Raw genomic sequence first — 18,175 nt, forward strand, 5'->3', positions numbered from 1 at the left:
CACACACACACACACACACACACACACAATGTCCAAATACTTGAGCACCTACTATGTGCCAGTCATTGAGTTAGGTGCTTTCATGTTGACTTTCTTAGTTCATCTTTTTTATGAAGATTAAAACACTATGAAATAAGGAGTATTGTCCCCAATGTTCATGGGTCCAAATTAGCCTCATTTGGCCTCTTCAGCACAGCCCTCACTTAGCAAACACTGGCTAACTTGCTGCCCAGGTGCCAGACCCTATCCTGGGCAGGGAGGGACCTGGTCTGGGTCCTGCCTTCAGGGAGCTCCCAGAGTCATAATCCAGTGATAGCCCCAAGTGCCGGCTCTAACAGGAAGGAGGGAGGAACCACAACCAGGAGCCTCACCATCTCGGTGTAGCTGATGTTCCCCTGAGAACACGCTTAACTGTGTTCACAGGAAGCTCAGGGGCAAAGCATCATAGGAAGTGGGTTTTGTGGTAAGAGGCGGCAAAGCACTGAGCTGTGAACCTCACGGGGGCCTGAGCTCGACAAGGCCTTTCTCCCACCCCTTCCGTGCAGGCTCAGGTGGCTAGGCTTCCCTGGGGGTTCTGAGCATGAGGGCAGGCCCTTCTAGGGGAGTGAGACAACTCTCCTAAGCTATGCCCCTCCTGACAGTCTTCCTGTCACACCCTTGGACCCACTGGACACAGGCCCCAGAGCTGGATATAGCAGAACTGAGTGTGGCGACACAGACAAGCACATCCATGCTCTCTTATGTCCCCCAGACAACAGCCTCCTAATTTAGGTTTAGCACCCCAGCCCAACTTCATTCCTCACGACTGGAGTCTACGAAGCTCCTGTGACCTCCAACACACACGCCTCACTCAGTCTCATCCATAGGCCGATGGCTGCTAGTTCTCTTCCCTTGACCTCGCCATCTTCACTTGGACACCTAACAGAACCACAAACCAAACAGGCCCAAAACAGAACTCAAGATTTCCTCCGAAGCTGCACCCCCAGGCTCCCCCAAGTTGGAACACAGTCCCCGCATCCCTCCAGCTGCTCTAACCTAGGATTCTTCCCTTTTTTCATCTTTTGCGATTTGTCCTTCAGCAAGTACTGCCCGTTTTCTCTCTCTGTCCCCAGTGTCACCCCCAGCAATAATGCCTTAACTGGTTTCCTGGCCTCTACTCTACATCACTCTTCCCAATCTACTCTTGACATAGCAGCAGAGTTATCATGTAAAATTATAAAACAGATCATGTCACCACAGTGGTTTAAAATTACACTTAAAAACAAATCCAAACAGTATGGTTGTTCCTCAAAAAAATTAAACGTAGAATTACCACATCGTCCAGCAATTCTACTTCTGGGTGTATACTCAGTAAGAATTGAAAGCAGGGACTCAAACAAATACTTATACACCAGTGTCGAGAGCATCATTACTTCACAATAACCAGAAGGTGGAAATGACCCCCATGTCCATGGACAGACGGATAATCAAGTGTGGGGTATACAAACAATGACGTAGCCAGCTAATCCCAAATGCTCCCCAAATGTCCCCTGCCCTGGGTTTCAGTTTGTTTCCTGCCCCTTCTTTCCTCCCTGCACCTGCTGATCCCTCTACCTTCCCTTCCGATAGCACTACCTTCCCAGCCAGCCCCCACTCCTCACGCCTCCTCTCTCCATGAAGAGGTTACTCGCTGAGGGTCCTGTTCCCTTCTCGACTCTCTGGGTCCTGGGTGTGTGTCTGATTTCCTCCTATGCATCTAGCAAATTCCCACAGGAGGGAGGCCTCACTTCTCTCCTCCTCGGTCTCTCCTGGGACAGGGCAGGGCTTTTGACACGGGGATGCCCTATTTGGGGCACAGTAGGCCCACGGGCCTGGGGGGCCAGTTTTTCGAAGCTTGTGTGCCAGACTATGTAGGAGTGGACCTGGCAGCTGACCTGGCCACACGAGAGTGAAATCTGTGCCCAGGGTTCAGACTTTGAGGTAGGTAAGAAAGAGTTCCCCAGCCTGCTCCTGGGCCTCGTTGCCCCACACTGGCATCAAATATCTGTATACTTGTGGTCATAGAGCACTGCCAAGTGCCTGGATCGGAGGACAGAAAGCATGGACATTGTATTTCAGCACAGACACAGCCCTTGTCTGTGTGTGTGTAATGAGAGTCAGTTAATCTGATCAAACCGTCAACCGTGTGGGAAATTCTATCCCGCTGTGGACGGCAGAGATTTCTGACCATGGGTCTAAGTTGTGTCCTTTTCCCCACTGAACTGAATCATTGCTGAAAGTATTCAGGAGTCCGGAAGTCCTCACCGTGGGGTTGTTTATCCTAGGGTCCACAAAATCCCTGGCATTCCATGCAGAAACGTGGGCATGTTCACATTGTTGCAGCAGTTCTGCACTATTCTAGGGAGACAGGCAAAGCTTTCCACAGGTCCTCAAAGGAGGCCAGGATCCATAAAAATAAGAGTGACTGGTTTAGGTCTTTCAGGCAGGTGATTCTGAGATGCTGGAATTGGCCCTAACAGAGAGTCCAGGGCAACGAGGGAGAGACAACCAGAGAGAACGCCTGCTGAGGCAGGCCCCTGGGCGGGGCTACAGGGCCTGCTGCGAAGTCCACCCTACTAGGCACAGGCTGCTGTGCCCTGTAGGTGCTGCCTGTGTCAGCCTGGCATTATGCCACTTGTCTACCTTGGTCAGAGGAGTCGCCCAACTGGGCACTTGTACCTTATGGATTCACAAAATTCTGGGTGACACGTAGAAACGGTTTAGAACTTCCATCCTATATGATTCAAGGGAAGAAGCTTCTGAGGGATGGGTAGCATAGGTTTGGGGGAGAAGGGCTGCCAGAGAGCCCAGTTTGATAGGAAGGGAGGGCAGCTGGTACTCTCGCTCTCGTTCCATAACAACCACTCCATTGCTAAGAGGCCACTCTCAAGCCTCTCCCATCTCTGCCAAACTCTGTGTCCCTCCCTTTCCAGAAGCCTAACCTTATGCTCCTTGGCCCCCACTCTCTCACTGCATCCCCGATACTTGTTTGCTTTTGCTTTGTAAGTGCTGCTAGATGTCTGTCCTCCCTGGGGAAGTGTGTGCTCCCCAAAGAAACGGACTCACTAGTGCTCACACTCAGCTCCTCCTTCCACTGCCTTCCGCAGCCCTAGTTCACTTGTTAGCATCACCCCTAATCTAGGTGGCAGGAGGGAGGCTGGGGAAGGTCAGGAGAGGCGGCAGCTCTACTGGAGTGGCCCCAGGGCGAACACTGGGAAGTGTGGTGTCAGTTCCTGTGCTCCATACGGGAGCGTGGGTGCAGGAGGCCAACCCGGGAGAGCCCTAGACACTCCCACCTTAACGATGATTCTTCCACAGCCCCTTTCCTAGTTCGGGCCCTGTCTTCCCACTCTCAGGTGAGTATAAGAGCCTCCTCTTCGGACTCGGGATCCTCTGCCTCTCTTCCTGATAATCGCCCTCCCCCAAACTGCCAACCTTCTGAGACAAAGTCACTCTCCAGCTTAAACGCTTTCAATGACTCATTTTTTTTCTCAATAAATTCTTTCGGCATGGCATGAATTTCAGTTCAACACCTTTTTAGTGTCGTTTTCCACAGCTAACCTAAGCTTCAGCCACATCAAACCTCTCAAATTTTCACAAACACACCTGTGTCTCTAGGACTCCATCTATGCCATTCTCTCTTCTAGGAATGCCCTCAACGTCTCTTCTCTCCCTAGACACTCACGTTTTAAGGCCCAGCTCCAGTCTGGCCTCCACTGTGGACGACCTCGGGCTACGAACTCCCAGAGTGCACTGTTCCCATACACAGAGTAAACGGAAACGAATGCTATGGAGCTCATACTCCATGCCAAGTACTGTGTCACACGAATTATCTCATTTATCATCTATCTCTGATCCCCGGTCCAGCATGTGAGGGAGTCAATTGTCTTCATTTTTTCAGAAGAGGAAGCTGAGGCTCAGTATGTTCCCCAAGGCCACAGAGTTAGGAACAGGCAAAACTAGGATTTGAATTTCTGGGTGTTGGCCTCTCAGCCATACCCTTTCACAACCGTTAAGGATGTGTCATGGGTCACACTGCTGTGGTTGGTGTTGAAAGGGACCATCTGACCCATGAGGATTGTTAGCTTTTTCAGGACAAGGTCTGTCTCATTTGTTGTTTGTCATGGTATCCCCTATGTCTAGGTCAGTGCTAGACACAGAGTACTCAGTAACTCGGTAGATGCCTATGGAATTGCTTTAAAGGGTGAGGGTGGAAATTTGGTGAGCAACCTGTCTTGCCTATTACCAACTCCAGCAGAGAGGGCTTTTGAAGTGAAATCTTTCAAAGCAGTAACGAGGCCTAGCAGGTAAAAAGCAGAGGGAAGGCCCGTGCCCACCCCCTGCCCTCACCTCTCCCCCAGCATGGGACTTGGGGTTGGGCTTGGCAGCTCTCCGAAAGTCTCAGAAGCTAGAACTTCTACGCTTTTGGAGCTCTTTGTGTGAAGTCCAGGCTCTAGGAACGTGGTCTCCCTGCCTCCTGTCTCCCATATGCCGGTCCCTCACCAGCCTTCTTCCTGCTCCTGGACTTCATGATGAGCCGTGATGCCCGGCAGCAGGCAGTGAGGGTGCCTGTTCCCTCGCGAGAACCTGCCCTCCTTCCCAGACTACCGGTGAGACGCTGCCCCCCTCCTCAGGGCCTCCTCCAGCCTTACCCTCAGTGCTGGCATCATCCACCAGTATGATTTCCTTCAGCAGGATGGCGGGGGTGGTATGTAGGACACTGTACACTGTTCGCAGCAGCGTGGACCAGGCTTCATTGTGAAACACAATGATGACGCTGGTGGTGGACAGTGTGGGGCAGCGCCGAAACTTCTGGTCGACACATCTGGAGGGATGAAAGTGTAGATACAGTTCTCCAGGTCCCTCGGAGTTCCAGGGCTGGGGAGGGCTCTGTGAAGATTCTCATAGCCACCCCTCCACTCCTTGGAACCACCAGCCTATATTCTCTGGTGCAGCTGGGAATAGCTGCTCCCTGTTCCCGGCATATGCTATATTTGCCCCCTATGCTGAGCCTCTGCACAGGTCCTAGCCAACCCACTCCACAGACGGTTTCCCCTAGAGCTGGCTGGTGCCCCAGCAGTCATGCTGGGGGCTGCTCCCTCACCTCTCTCATCTGCTCTAGGAGTTCCCATGGCTGGCTCTCTCTATTCCTCAGAAATATGTGTACAGCATAAAGTGTAATCCAGTCTAGAGGTCCCAGAGGGGAAGTAATAAAGGGCAAATCTGACATCTGAGAAAAGTGACTACAATTTCCATACTCTTCTCATTACACTTTACAGTTCTTCTCTAGTCCATTTCTTCATGAATCCCCTGTAATCTGACACTAGTATCACAATCAATTTCCTGTGACCTTTTCTCTGTCCTCACCCACTCCAACCACTCTGTAGCACATGGCCATGCAGCCACTCTCATGACACTCTATCGCCAGTGGAAGTGGGAATGTGTGAATCCTGGATCTCAAGAAATCATGCAGCCTGACATCCTTTCTTATCCCCTCTGCTGATCAGAAAGATTTCTCATAGACCCTGCAGAGGAGACTCCCAAACTTCCTCCACTGGCTGCTCTCATGGCCCAAAGGCTTTCCCTGCTGAGAGCTCCTGACAACTCCTAGTGGCTCCACCTTCTAGGACTACAATACTCGGTCCATGTCTGAGGAACCCTGGGCTCACAGCTCTAAAAAAATCATGAATTTGGGGATGGGGCTACCATGTGACCAAAGGCCAAAAAGGGTCTAATTCTTGAGTTGGGAAAGACAGGTCTAAATGAGAAAGACACAAAAATCTTTGACTTGAGGAGAATGTGAACACAGCTATGGCCACGTGAGAGTGAGGTGGCTTATAGCTCAAAGATCTGAGTGCTGGTTCATTGCCCAGGATTAAAAGTAGTAACAGTTTCAGGGCGGCCGGTTAGGTCAGTTGGTTAGAGCGCAGTGCTCATAACACCAAGGTTGCCGGTTCGATCCCTACATGCGCCACTGAGTTTATGCCCTCCACAACTAGATGGAAACAACTACTTGACTTGGAGCTGATGGGTCCTGGAAAAACATACTGTTCCCCAATAAAATAAAATTTTAAAAAAGTATAAACAGTTTCAAATAAAGGTTGGAATGAATTCATGGTCCTGTGGGCCTTCACGGGGGGAAGGAAATCAGGAGGCATGGTGACAGTCCTGACCACCAGGGCCACTGTTAGGAAAAGTCCCTTTCCCAGCAGCTCAGCAGTAGAGTCCCACAGTTTCTAGGGCGGCCTCAGCAGAGGCCAAGGCCACTGAGTCTGTGGTCTGGAATCAGTCCCTCTCAGTCTCCCCTATGCCAGCCAGGTCCTGGTCCCAGGCCTTGAGTTCCTTTTTAATAAAAAAAAATCTTGTCGCCTTCATAATTGTGTTTCACTCTCACAGGTGTCCCTGGGCCTCTGGCTTGACCATAATACTCTTGAACCCTAACCCCCGGGATAAGGGCAACTGGTCAGGAAAAGGAGTGAATGTTTAGAGGAAATCCTTGCCTACATTCTAAAATCCCCATTAGCTCTTTACCTGTGGCCACGGCCTTACCAGCCCTTGGCAGAGCCCTAGACTCACCCCAGGATTCTGGGTGCTACTTACTCAGGGGGTCGGGTGTCTGGCCCCAGGGCCCTCTGCAGGGAGATCCGGTCACTGGCAAAGGCATTGAAGCAGTGCTTCTTATAGCCCTCTTCCTTTTCCTGGGTCTCCAGGGTAGTCCACTTGTTCTTCTGAAATGCTTTCCCGTCTGCCCCAGGGCTGTTGGGGTCCTGCGGTGGCCGTTCCCAGTAGGGCTTCAGCTCAGCTGGGGAATAGAACCCGGGGAGGCAGGGCTGCTTTGTGGGGACCAGTGTCTCCTGGGGCTCCGGAGCCCTGATCTGGAGCTTGGGTATTGAGTCCTTCAGGTTGTTCACAGCCCCCAGCATGAGGTCCAGGACGTGATCCTTCTGACTCACCAAGGACTTCAGCCATGGTTTCTCTGTGGCCTGTTCCCTGCTGCTGACATCCCTCTGCAGGATGAAGAGAAAGAGCACAAAGGCGCTGCCCACCATGGCCAGGCGCAGGGGCATGTGGCGTCTGCGGAGGAGCCTCATCCTGTGGAACCAGTGGGGACTCCAGCTAGGTCAGCTTGAGGGCTGGGCCGGAGCCTGGAAATAGCTTGATATGCCGTGGTGGCCACACCGTAGGGCCTCAGCCTGAGAAGAGAGGAGATGAGGGAGAGAAATAAGCCAAGGCAGGGGTGAGGAGGGAGTCAGGGGGCTTGGGGTTCAGGGTTCAAGTTCAGGCTCTATTGCCGAATGGTGACATCACTTTAGCCTAGTGCCTTAACTTGCCTGTGCCTAAATTTCCTCCATCCACAAAATGAGGAGACTGGACTCAGTGTTTCTCTCCTGCCCTAAGGTTCTGACATTAAGGGATCTATTGTAGAATAACCATAACACTGAAACTCTACATGAAGATATTTAATTGGCATAATTTAGCATTATCTTTGGGACACAATTTAGCATTATCAAGTAAAATTTAAAACACACACACCCTATGGTGCCCCAATTCCACTCCTAGTTTTATAGTCCAGACAAATTCCAGTGCATGTGAGCCAGGAGGCACGTACAAGAATGTTTCTGGTAGCACTGACGAAAATGGGACAAATAGCAGCAATCCACATGTCCATCCGCAGGATAACTAGAGTGTAAAGTATGCCCATATCACAGGGTACTCTACAGCTGTGACAAAGAATGAGCCACTTCTACATGCAACAACACGGATGTAATGCTGAGTGAACAAAGCAAGTTGCCGGGGCCAGCCCAGTGGCTCAGTTGGTTAAGAGCACGAGCTCTGAGCAACAGGGTCACCGGTTCAATTCCCACACAGGCCAGTGAGCTGTGCCTGAGCTGACCTGCCACTAAGCTGCCAACAGGTGGCAGGATGGCTCAGCTGATGAGAGCACGTGCTCCTAACAACAAGGTTGCCTGTTTGACTCCCGTATGGGATAGTGGGCTATGCCCACCTGCAACTAAGATTGAACATGGCACCTTGAGCTGAGCAGCCACGAGCTACCAACAGGCGGCCGGATGGAGACTGGACTTGGAGCTGAGCTAGCTGCGCCCTCAACAACTAAGATTGAAGGACAACAACTTGGCTGTTCCCCAATTCCCCAATTCCCCAATAAAATCTTTAAAAAAAAAAGCAAGTTGCTGAAGGATACATATAGTATGATTCCATTCATAGAAAATTGTAAAACTAAACAATACGTAGTTTATAAAAACAAAAATGAATACAAAATATTGTTCAGGAATACAAAAATGAATATGTGGTAAAGCTACAAAGAAAACTAAAGGAATGATGAAACCAAAATTTCTGAAGAGGGAGGAAAGGGAATCGACGCACAGGGGGCTTCAAAGTAAAGTGGATGGTGGCCGCTGTTGGTACTGTTATTCTTTATACCTTAAACATTGTTTGTAAATATTCTTCCATATCTACTCATATTTATCTAAGATTCTATGACAACACCTTCCAGGCAGGACTGAGCTTGGGTGTTCTTCAGCTATATCCCCAAGCACGTGGTCCCATGGCTCAGGGTGAATGTTTGCAAAACTTCCTGTGGAGAACTCTGGAAGCATAAGGCTCCCTTGCCAAGCACCAGATATTGGTGGCAATAGTCCTGAGCACAAATCCCAGTTCTGTCCCTTCTAGTAATAAAAGCACCTACTTCCTAGGGTTGTTATAAGGATTAATAAGTTCAATGAAAATAATTCATGGAAAAAGCTTAGCAGTCTCTACACACAGTAAGTTCTGAAAAGGTGGTGGTTATTATCATCAGTGGCTGTGTGACCCCTGGACAAATTACATAATCTCTCTAAGCCTCAATTTCCTCATCTATAAAGTGGGGGTAACTGATACTTAAATCACAGATTTGTGGTGAGGATTAAATCATAGATAATGTGTGTAAAATCCTGGGCAGAGTGCTGGCACATACTAAACCCTCAATAAATGGTATCAATTATTTCTATTATTATAATTAATAAATCCCTGCTCAGCTTTCTAGCAATTACCCTCAAGCACCTGGTCCCTGGCCAAAGCCACACTCATTACCCCATGGCATGTCTTGCTTAAAAGTAACTCCAGCTGAGCTATGTAATGCTGTTACTTAAACACACAAGCTCTTGCCTGTGGAGAAGCCTGGTACCCAGGGTCACTTAGATCTGGGGAATATGTGGCCTTCATGATCTCAAGGGGGACCAGCGGCCCTTCTGGGTTCGGAGACAGGTGGTTTTCTTTTATAACATCAGACTCACTAATTGCATCAAAAATCAAATAAAAAGAAGTCTGTTTGAGTGTCTATTGTGTATTAGAGATTGTCTAGGAGATGGGAGATGAGATCTGTTCATTCGGCCAGTATTGACTGGGTAGCTGCTTTATATCAGGTACTCTGCCGGATGGGGAGATACAGAGATGTATCTCTGTATGAGGAAGCCCAGCCTTCAAGGAGCATACAGTCAAATGGGAAGTCAGATTTTAAACAGAGATCACCCAGTGAGAAGAGGGCACGCGAGAGGCACACTTGCGTGCTGAGGGAGAGGATGCAGAAAACTCAGCCAGTGGGGGAGGGAGACATTTGTGAAGAGGTCCTGCAGGGGGAGGAGCTTGGGCTGAGCACTAACCCGCAAGTAGGAGTTGGCCTGGTGAGGTGAGCACAGACAGAGGCTTAGAGGAAGGAGACAGCATAGCCAATCAGAGAACAGCAAGTAGATTGGGATGGTGGGAGTATGAAGTCTGATGGGAGTAGCAGAGGATGGGCCTGGAGAGGCAGCTGCAACCAAATCATCACGCCAAGGAGTTTGCCGTTGACCTGGGGTATGGGGAGCAGTAAAGAATTAGTGGGGAGACCAGAATACAGGAAGAACAGTATGATAGCTGGTGGAGAGAACAGACTTGATTGACAGCTGGATGGCCAGTTAAGAGGGGCTTGGGAGGGTTCTGACCCAAGATAGCAGCAGAGCTGACGGAGGAAGGAGAATGTGATGCTAGTAAAACTCCCCTGGGGGATGGGATGGGAGAGTTCACTCCGGCTGGGATGCAGAGGTATGAGACAATTCCTTTCCTCATGGCATTTTAAAATCGAATTGGAGAAAAAGAACTGGTAGCACTGGGTCCAGGCAGCACCCGTCTAGGGAGGGGACAGGAGCAGGAAAAAGATCTTTCACTTAATACCCTTGGGTACTTTGAACCTCACTCTATTACCTATTCAAAAATTAATAAAATTAAAACTTAATAGCACAGACAGTAAGTGTCAAGCTGAGAAAGGCAGAGTTCCCCGTGGGCTTGAAGATGGCTTCAAGGAGGAAATGGGAATTCAGTGTAGAGGCAGTTTCCTGCGTCAGGGGTTGAGCTATGCTGGGCCAGCACAAGTTCTGCTTGAGTGAGATACCTCATAAATCCTGGAACTGCCCCAGCTAAGCACAAGCTGCCCTGCAGAATGGGGAAGTGTTTGCCATGACAATGTTGAGCCATCCTGCAGGCTGCATCTCCCGATACTTTCTGTCTACCTTCCCACTCCAGCGAGAAAGAGGGAACACAGGTAGAAACAAAGCTTTGGGAACAGCTTAGTTACCAGCCGCTGCCAAGTGCTTAAGACTCACCTCCTCCAGGAAGGCTTCCCTGAGCCACTTAGAATCACACAGGTCACTTCAACTCCCTCGTCCTGGCATTGCGTTGTGGTCTCTTGAAGTGGGGTTTGCCTTTATTCCTTTTGTTTCCTCTGGAGAAACTGACCTAGGGTTAAATCGAGCCCGTCCTAGGTGTCTGCACTCTCAATCCAACCTGGTTGTCTAAGGCTTTCTCTCTGGAGCTTGCAATTCCTCAAGGTACTAACCACATCCTGAAAGAAAGGAGACACATGTGATTAGCCTTGGCAGTAAAACTCAGTCTCTATTTTGTTTGCTTAGCATTTAGGTGACAGGAAAGAGCCATTTAGAAGACATAATTTGATGGAAGCCAGAAGACTGGGGTTAAGGATTCCCGCTCTCTCTGTGTAGGAGATGATTCTCAGAAGTGTGGTTATTAACAAGGTCAGGGAGGTCACCCCTCCACTATCCTTGGTGAAGGAATAGTCCCTCTTGTATGTAGTACTTTGTCCAGTGCAGGGAGGGCTTCACAGGATCCTCCCTGCATTGCCTCATGTAGCTCTCTCACCTTTGGGTTCCCACAGTATGGCTGGCAAGTGTGAGCACAGCCCTCATCCATTCATTCCCCTCCTGCTGCTACTGAGCTCTCATATCCAACTCCTTTGCCTCCAGGCACCCTTGGGATTGCAACACATGTACTGAGATGATGCCAGCATACAAGTTCACCTTCTCTCACAGTTCTAAGGGAACTGAGGCTTCCACTCAGCTCAGTGTCTCTCAAACCCACTACAGGATTGTGAAATAAATGTAAAGCGCTGCAAATCAGCATGAAAAAAAAATTCTTTAAAAAAAATCAGAATAAAACAAAAAAGAAAATACCGAAGTATGTCACATGTAATACAGGTATTGTTTTGTTAAAATTTCATTTCAGTTATAGATACCTATACAGAGTGTACCAAAAGCTTAATACAGTTTGAAGCTTTAATAATTTCAGAAGTATACATGCTACAGACTTACAAAGGATATCATTTGAAAATGTGGAACTTCTTTTACCTTATTGAGTTTTATGAATTTTGAATAATGAAATTTTATTTTAAATGTCTCAGTCCATTAAAGATGATAAACGTTCCCTGATACAAACTTAAAATGAAAAATTTGTTATTCAAAATTCATAAAGGTAAAAGAAATTGAAGGTATTACATTTTCAAATGATTTTTTTGTTTTTTAGTTTGTAGAATTCATACCTCTGATGTAATTAGAGCAGCGGTTCTCAACCTTTCACAGGGATCGCCTAAGACCATCGGAAAACACATATTTTCGATGGTCTTAGGGACCGAGACACCGCTCCTCTATCCGTCTCCAGGCCCACATGCAGATACGCCCACATACTGAGTACCCTACCCGGTGAAAGGGTCATTCGACCCCCAAAGGGGTCGCGCCCCACAGGTTGAGAACCACTGAATTAGAGTGTAAAACTGCTTTTGTGATCCCCTGTCACATGTTGAATGGGAATGAAATTTTGTTGTAAAATGTCCCTTGCTTTGGTCCAGTCATAGAAATATGAAGGCCAATGACACAGTCCAATCCCCGCTTTTTACATCCTAGCTCCCCAAGATGCTTTCTTAGATCTCTAGCAGAATGCATCTCTCCCTTGTCTTGCTCCCATGGCACACTGTTTATTCTTGGACCCTTGCCCCATCACAACCCTCCCTGTGTCAGAGGCGTTCGTTCTCTCTCACACCTCTGAACTCCTGGATCAGAGAAGCCAGGCTGTTTTCGGCTTTTTTATCGCTAGCAAAGTAGGAAGTATTCCCTAAGCTCTTGTTAAATGAGATGAGGCAAGAGGGGTTAAAGAGATAAGGGTAGGCACTGGCTTCGCTAAATGTTCTGTGCATACTCACTCCAACAAGCATTGCAGTTCCACGATATTCTGTTGTTACACGTGACCATGCCACTCTGACTAGGCCTGTCTGTGGTCCGGCACCCTCATTGTACAGGTGGGGCCAGAGTGGTTAGGTGACGTCTCTATGGTCCCTCAGATTGTGGCTCCCAGGAGCAGATGCTGACTTCCCAACTCCCAGGCCACTTTTTTGTTCCTGCACTCGTACCTATCCCCTATAGGTTCCCTGGGGAACGTGGAGACTGGGTTTGGCTCTCCTGAGTCTGCAGCAGGGCTGTTTTCCTGAGTGTCCCAACTCCATTCTTAGACCCCCCCCCCCCCCCCCACTCAGGACTACAAATGCTTTCAAGATGCCGAAAATAGAAGTCCCGGACAGTTTTTGTGCAAGTCAAGGTTAGCCACCCATGACACACCCTTGGTGGCCAGGTGGCCTCTTTGTAACAAAGTTTCTTTCTGTTTATCAGCTGAGTTACTCACCTCCGGGAGACGTGGCAGCCAGGAAGTAAGACACTGCCACGGGGATGTTTGCTCAAGTTAGTCAGACTAAAGCTCAATTACAGGTTTCTTCGAAAAGAGAAGGCTGTTGCCACTCTTACCCAGGGTGCAGGTGTGTGGAGCTGGACATCATACTAGGGAGGGGAGAGGTCAATTTCAAGCTACTGGTCGGGGGGAGGGGGCCAAGAAGCTGTTTTGGCCAAATAATTCTCCCTTTCTTCCCCTCCATCAAACAGGGCGCTCATTTCACTTCCTCTGTTCTCATGATGTGAACTAAGAAGCAAATGATCCCCTCTAAATCCCTCCTCCCAACCCTGACCCTTCTGATTACAGAAGGCTGGGAGGTTTTCACTTTTCTCCATAATTACACCTTTAAAAGACACTTCAGCTTTCTCCAAGACTAAAGCTGGAGTGTTGTAGCTTATTTTCGCAGAAAGATGCACTGAAAGTTATTTCTGTAGATAGTCTATCAAGTTCTTTCCCCAGCATATCTAGGTTCATTTTATGTTTGCATAACATTTTAAGCTTAAGTTACCCAAACAGATTGTCAATTGAAAAAAAACCAACCCAAGTTTGCTCACATTGTATACCTAGAACAGTGCTTGGCACATAGCAGGCACTCAGTAAATGTTTATTGATTCATTCCAAATTTATAAAAGTCCCTGAAAAATCAACATAATATGTAACCAAACAAGAAGTTCAACAGTTCACAGGTTTTTACTGGAGTTTCTTCCAGGCCCTGCGAAGTGGGACAGGGATGTGCAACTCTTCTCAAACTGAGCCTTGAGACTGGCTCCTAGGAATTCAGGGATGAAGGAGGAACCTTCAGGTGGGGAATGAGGTGGGATTCCCTAAAACCTGGTGACAGGCTGGGTGTGTGAGAAGGCAAAGAAAAAAGGAACTTGAACTGAGTCTTATCATCTGTCAGTTGGGGGTGGAGGGAAAGGGCAAGAGGGGGGTTAAGTGGAGGGGTATTCCTGAAAGCTTGGGCTGGTCTCCAGATTGGGGTGGGAGTGATGGGAGACAGCAAAACTGAAGTTTTCCTGTCTCCCCTCAGCCCACAGTCTGCTCCTGGCTGTAGGCCTTCTACTCAGGGCCACCAGATCCTCAACATGCCACCCCCTGAAGTTAGGGTCTGTGCCATCCCCTAGGGTAGCCAGCCCTCCCAATTTCCCCACTGCTGCAACAGTATCAAAATCCTTGACACAACCCCTGCCCCTGCCCCACTCCTGGGTGTGTGTAGCTTTGAATCCCTTCTCAATGTCAGGTTCACACCACACCCACTCCCAAGTCCTGCTGATTCATTCCCTGCCTCCAGGATCCTCCTCTCCCTCTCTACTCAAACCGTCATCTGAGACGGTGCCCTTATCGTCAAACATCTGGAGGATAAGCAGAAGCTGCCTGCCAGCCTCCTGTGCGTCAGGCCTCTTTCTCCCTTTCACAATCAGAACAGCCATATTCATTTTACTTTAGCCCAGCACTAGCACCATTTGCAGCAGAAACATGGCCTGGGCAGTATGCTCCCTGTTTGCTCCTCACCCTCACCGGCTTTGTTTTCCTTCTTAGAGCCTTCCTTTATATTCCTGCTAAGCAAGCCATGTTTCTTTTCTCTTTCGAAACATTAACTTGAAACTCCTCTCCTCCAAGAGGCCTTCTCATACTAAGGTGCATTTTACTGCCCTCAGTATCCACGTGTATTTGTTTCCACTTTTCACTACCCATGTTTCCCCACGTGGGACTTCCCCACTTCGTTTTATAGGGGGACGGGAAATGAAAGGTCTAGACACTAGGCCACCCAGGTCCTGTTTTCTTTCTCCTTCCCAATCCTTAAATCCTGGTTCCCAATCTTCTGCCTCGGGAATGCTCTCCCCTACCAATCTACCTGGTCTTCCAGTCCCTGTAGTATCCCTCTGCCCTGAGGTATGTGGTTATGCTATTCCACTGCCCTCATCTGTCTGTCCTTTGTTCTCTGTTATATGTAGAGCTGAGGGTGAGGATTAGATTTCCTCCTTCCTTCAAATCTCTACCTAGAGCTCAGGACCAGGCTGCATAGGGTGTAGGAGAATAACCTGACCCCACAGGCCCTCAAGGTGCCACAAGAGTCTTCTAACAGCCCTTTTTCTCCTCAGACTGAACTCATCCTTGTTCACTACGCAAGCCTTTTACACAGCACAATTACAGCATTGAGCTCAACACAGAGACAGTCACTGCCCTGCACTTGACCTCGCTTTTATTCAGATCCTCACTCTCATTCCCATCAAATGAGAATGGACATTGTGGGCTTTTCCAGAGAGGGGCAGAGGGCTGTATGAGGAGCAGAGTTCACCCAAGTCTTTGGCACAGCCATTCACTGGGTCCCCCTGGTGCAGAGACACCCACTCTGGTCCTCAGCTTTATTTCTGGGCCTGGAGATGTTGGAACATGTCCGTGGGAGACAGAGGAGGTTTCGGACAATATCACCACCATTTTAATTACTACTTACCAGGTCAAGTCAAGGAACAGTAATCTTCCCCCATTTTACACAGGAGGAAACTGAAGCACAGGGAGGGTAAGTAACTGGACCAAGGTCACATAGCTAGGAAGTAGCAGAAGCAGGATTTACACTCAGGACCAGGTCTCTCCAAAGCCCACTGCCTTAACCCTGACACTACATTGCCTTGTGTTTGGCTGGTGCTCAGGGCTTCGCCAAAGCCCTTTCACATATACCTTCTCATTTGCTCCCCACACAAGGATTGTTTATGTGATTTGACCAAGGTTAGACAGCTAAATTAGCAACAGGGCTGAGTCAGCTGCCTGCCTCCATTATACTCACTGCCTCCCGGCATTAAAAGGCCCTTGGCCCTGGGGTTAGCTGCCCCTCCTATTCTGACTTCAGTTCTAGGCAGTGATTACGTGGACTAAGCCCATGCTGGTCCAGGTTTCTCCCATCTGAACTTGGGCTAAGATGTTTCTGACCTTAGAGGGCATCTGACATGCCTCAGGGCCTCCCTCCCCTTTCATGCCTGAGTTCTTCCATGCTGCTGTGGGTGGGAAGCAGATGTCTTGCCAACTGTGGGCAGTGATTACCAAGGGTGAGGCCATCTTGGGCAGCCCAGTATCCTTCATGGTTCCACCAGTTCCAGACTACTTTTTCCCTTTGACAGTCCTGTCCTGTTTTCTGCCCTGGTGCCCCTGAAAGTGTTTTTTTCGTGTTACCTTTGGATGCCTAAATTAAATGGCATTGTTGAGAACCAGGAGCTAGGGAAGTACCTACAATGATACTGACTTCTGCTGGATAATTTGAATCAAAGTATATTTCAAATGCTTCACCTAAGTACATACTATTCATCGTATGAATTTGCCTGGCTGATCTTTTTTTTTACCCTTCCTGTGATGGGCAGGGACACAGCTCATCTGTTAGCGAGGAGAACAGGGCCTGGGTAGTACACACACATCTCTGGTAAAACCAGCACAAATCCCGGGTCCTTTGGTGTGTTCAGAGTTAACCTCTGGGGGTCTGGGGTGCACTAAGCACAGCATCAAAACCCTTCTTGGGACTGTTGCAAGGGGTTGTTGGCTAATAGAGGGGGTCTGTTCTAAGCTTTGCTGGCAAACTGACTCCCCCCCCCCTCCCAACACACAGGACCTGTCCTACTTACTCTCCACAGAGGTCAGGGTCTGGGATGACGGGCTCTGGGGGCGAGTAAACTGTTTCTCCTTTTGGTTAGCCTAGGGCTCGGAACAAGTGACAGGGGGAAATCGGGAAGTTGGTGACAGCCAGTCACGAACACCCATAAGACTCCCTCCCCACAATACCACACAGCTCCCACCTGCAAAAGGCCCAAACCTCCAGGGAGAGCAACTCCGAGGCCCACCCCCACCAGGAGGCTTCTCTTAGCTTGCCCTTTCTGCTCAAGAGCAACGTGGCACTGGCGGCAGGCAGGGAACCTCTCGGAAAGATTTTCTGTAGCAGGGCACATGAGGTGGCCCAACCTGGCAGAGGAGCACAGAAGGAATGCGGCGGCATGGGTGGGTGAAGGGGAGAGGAGCACAGCCCTGGAGGGGATGCTGTGGCTTGTCCCTCTCCCACCCCACCCCTCCAAGTCCCAGAGGTCTGAGCTTTTCTTTCATCCATCCTCTAAAGAATGCTTAAAGGCGGACAGGGGTCCCGCCGAGGGAGGAGCTAGAGGCCGCCACAACAGATTAGGACCAGTCTGGCCTACCCGCTTCACTTCACTGCGGGAGGAGGTGGTGAGGAGGAAGAGGAGGCGGCGAGGAGGAAGAGGTGAAGGTCGGCAGAGAGCAAGGACTTGGCAGAAGCGAGCTCGACTGAAGGGAAGTCCCGAGAAGCGGAAGAGTTCTGGGTTCCAAGTCAGGGAGAGGGTCGCGGGGGCCGGGGAGGGTCGCGGGCTGCTTCTGCAGCTTACCTGTCGCGCCAAAGCAGAGCCGCCGCACCGCCGCTAAGAAGCGCGCGGGTTTCCCGACGGGACGTCCTGGAGGGCGGGGCCGGGGCGGGGCCTGCACGGCTACTGGGGCGCGTCCTACCGACCCCTCCCAGGGCCAGGTGCAAGCTGCCACCCGCCGTGCCCCCGAGCACGGCTGCGGGCCGCGCCACGCCTGCCCGCAGGGCTGCCTGGAGGCTGGAGGCCGGGTAGTGGCCCCTCGCCCCATGGCACCCGCCTTCACCACGCCTCCCGGCCGCTGCTAGGAGTCCAGCTTCTCCAGATCTCAGCCCACCCCGGGGTGCAGTCTCCACCGCCAGGCTCTCAGCGGCGAAAAAGTAAATTAGAGGGCCCTAGCCGCCCCAAAGACAACAGGCATTAGCTAAGCCGCCGGTGGCGCGGAGCAGTTTGTGCAGGGAGCCGCATTTTCGGTGGCCGCGCTGCTGGAGCGCTCAGAGCCCGAGGCATTGGCCCTGGAGGGAGAAAACGCGGCTGGACAGTCCTCAAGGAGCCCGGGACTCCGTCCCAGGTTTGCTTCTCATTGGCAGGGTGGGCTTGGGCAAATGACTCCTGCCCTCCATCCAACAGCAAGAGTGGGTATTAACTGTGTGCCACAAACAATGCCAAGGGCTTCATATGCTTCAGGTAAACCCCAGCTCCAGCAAGTACCTACGATTATTATCCAGGATATACACGGGAGGCGACTGATCACACAGCTA

General features: G+C 50.0%; 1 protein-coding gene across 2 annotated transcripts in view; it reads right to left on the reverse strand.

The window, feature by feature from the left end:
• Positions 1 to 17,513, reverse strand: part of GALNT6 (polypeptide N-acetylgalactosaminyltransferase 6) — a 33,154-nt gene extending 15,641 nt beyond the window's left edge. The window contains exons 1-4 of one of the 2 annotated variants that reach the window (XM_019623904.1): positions 17,442 to 17,513; positions 10,656 to 10,894; positions 6,619 to 7,211; positions 4,671 to 4,843 (exon numbers count right to left, since the gene is read on the reverse strand). In XM_019623904.1, the coding sequence (XP_019479449.1) occupies positions 4,671 to 4,843; positions 6,619 to 7,109 (664 nt within the window). In that variant the 5' untranslated portion in view covers positions 7,110 to 7,211; positions 10,656 to 10,894; positions 17,442 to 17,513. Of the gene's footprint in view, positions 1 to 4,670; positions 4,844 to 6,618; positions 7,212 to 10,655; positions 10,895 to 16,673; positions 16,791 to 17,441 lie in introns of those variants that run through there. The other variant, XM_019623905.1, reaches the window with a different exon arrangement.
• Positions 17,514 to 18,175: the final 662 nt, after the last annotated feature.

The sequence above is a fragment of the Hipposideros armiger genome, unplaced genomic scaffold (genome assembly GCF_001890085.2).
Source record: "Hipposideros armiger isolate ML-2016 unplaced genomic scaffold, ASM189008v1 scaffold_569, whole genome shotgun sequence".
Classification (NCBI taxonomy): Eukaryota; Metazoa; Chordata; class Mammalia; order Chiroptera; family Hipposideridae; genus Hipposideros; species Hipposideros armiger.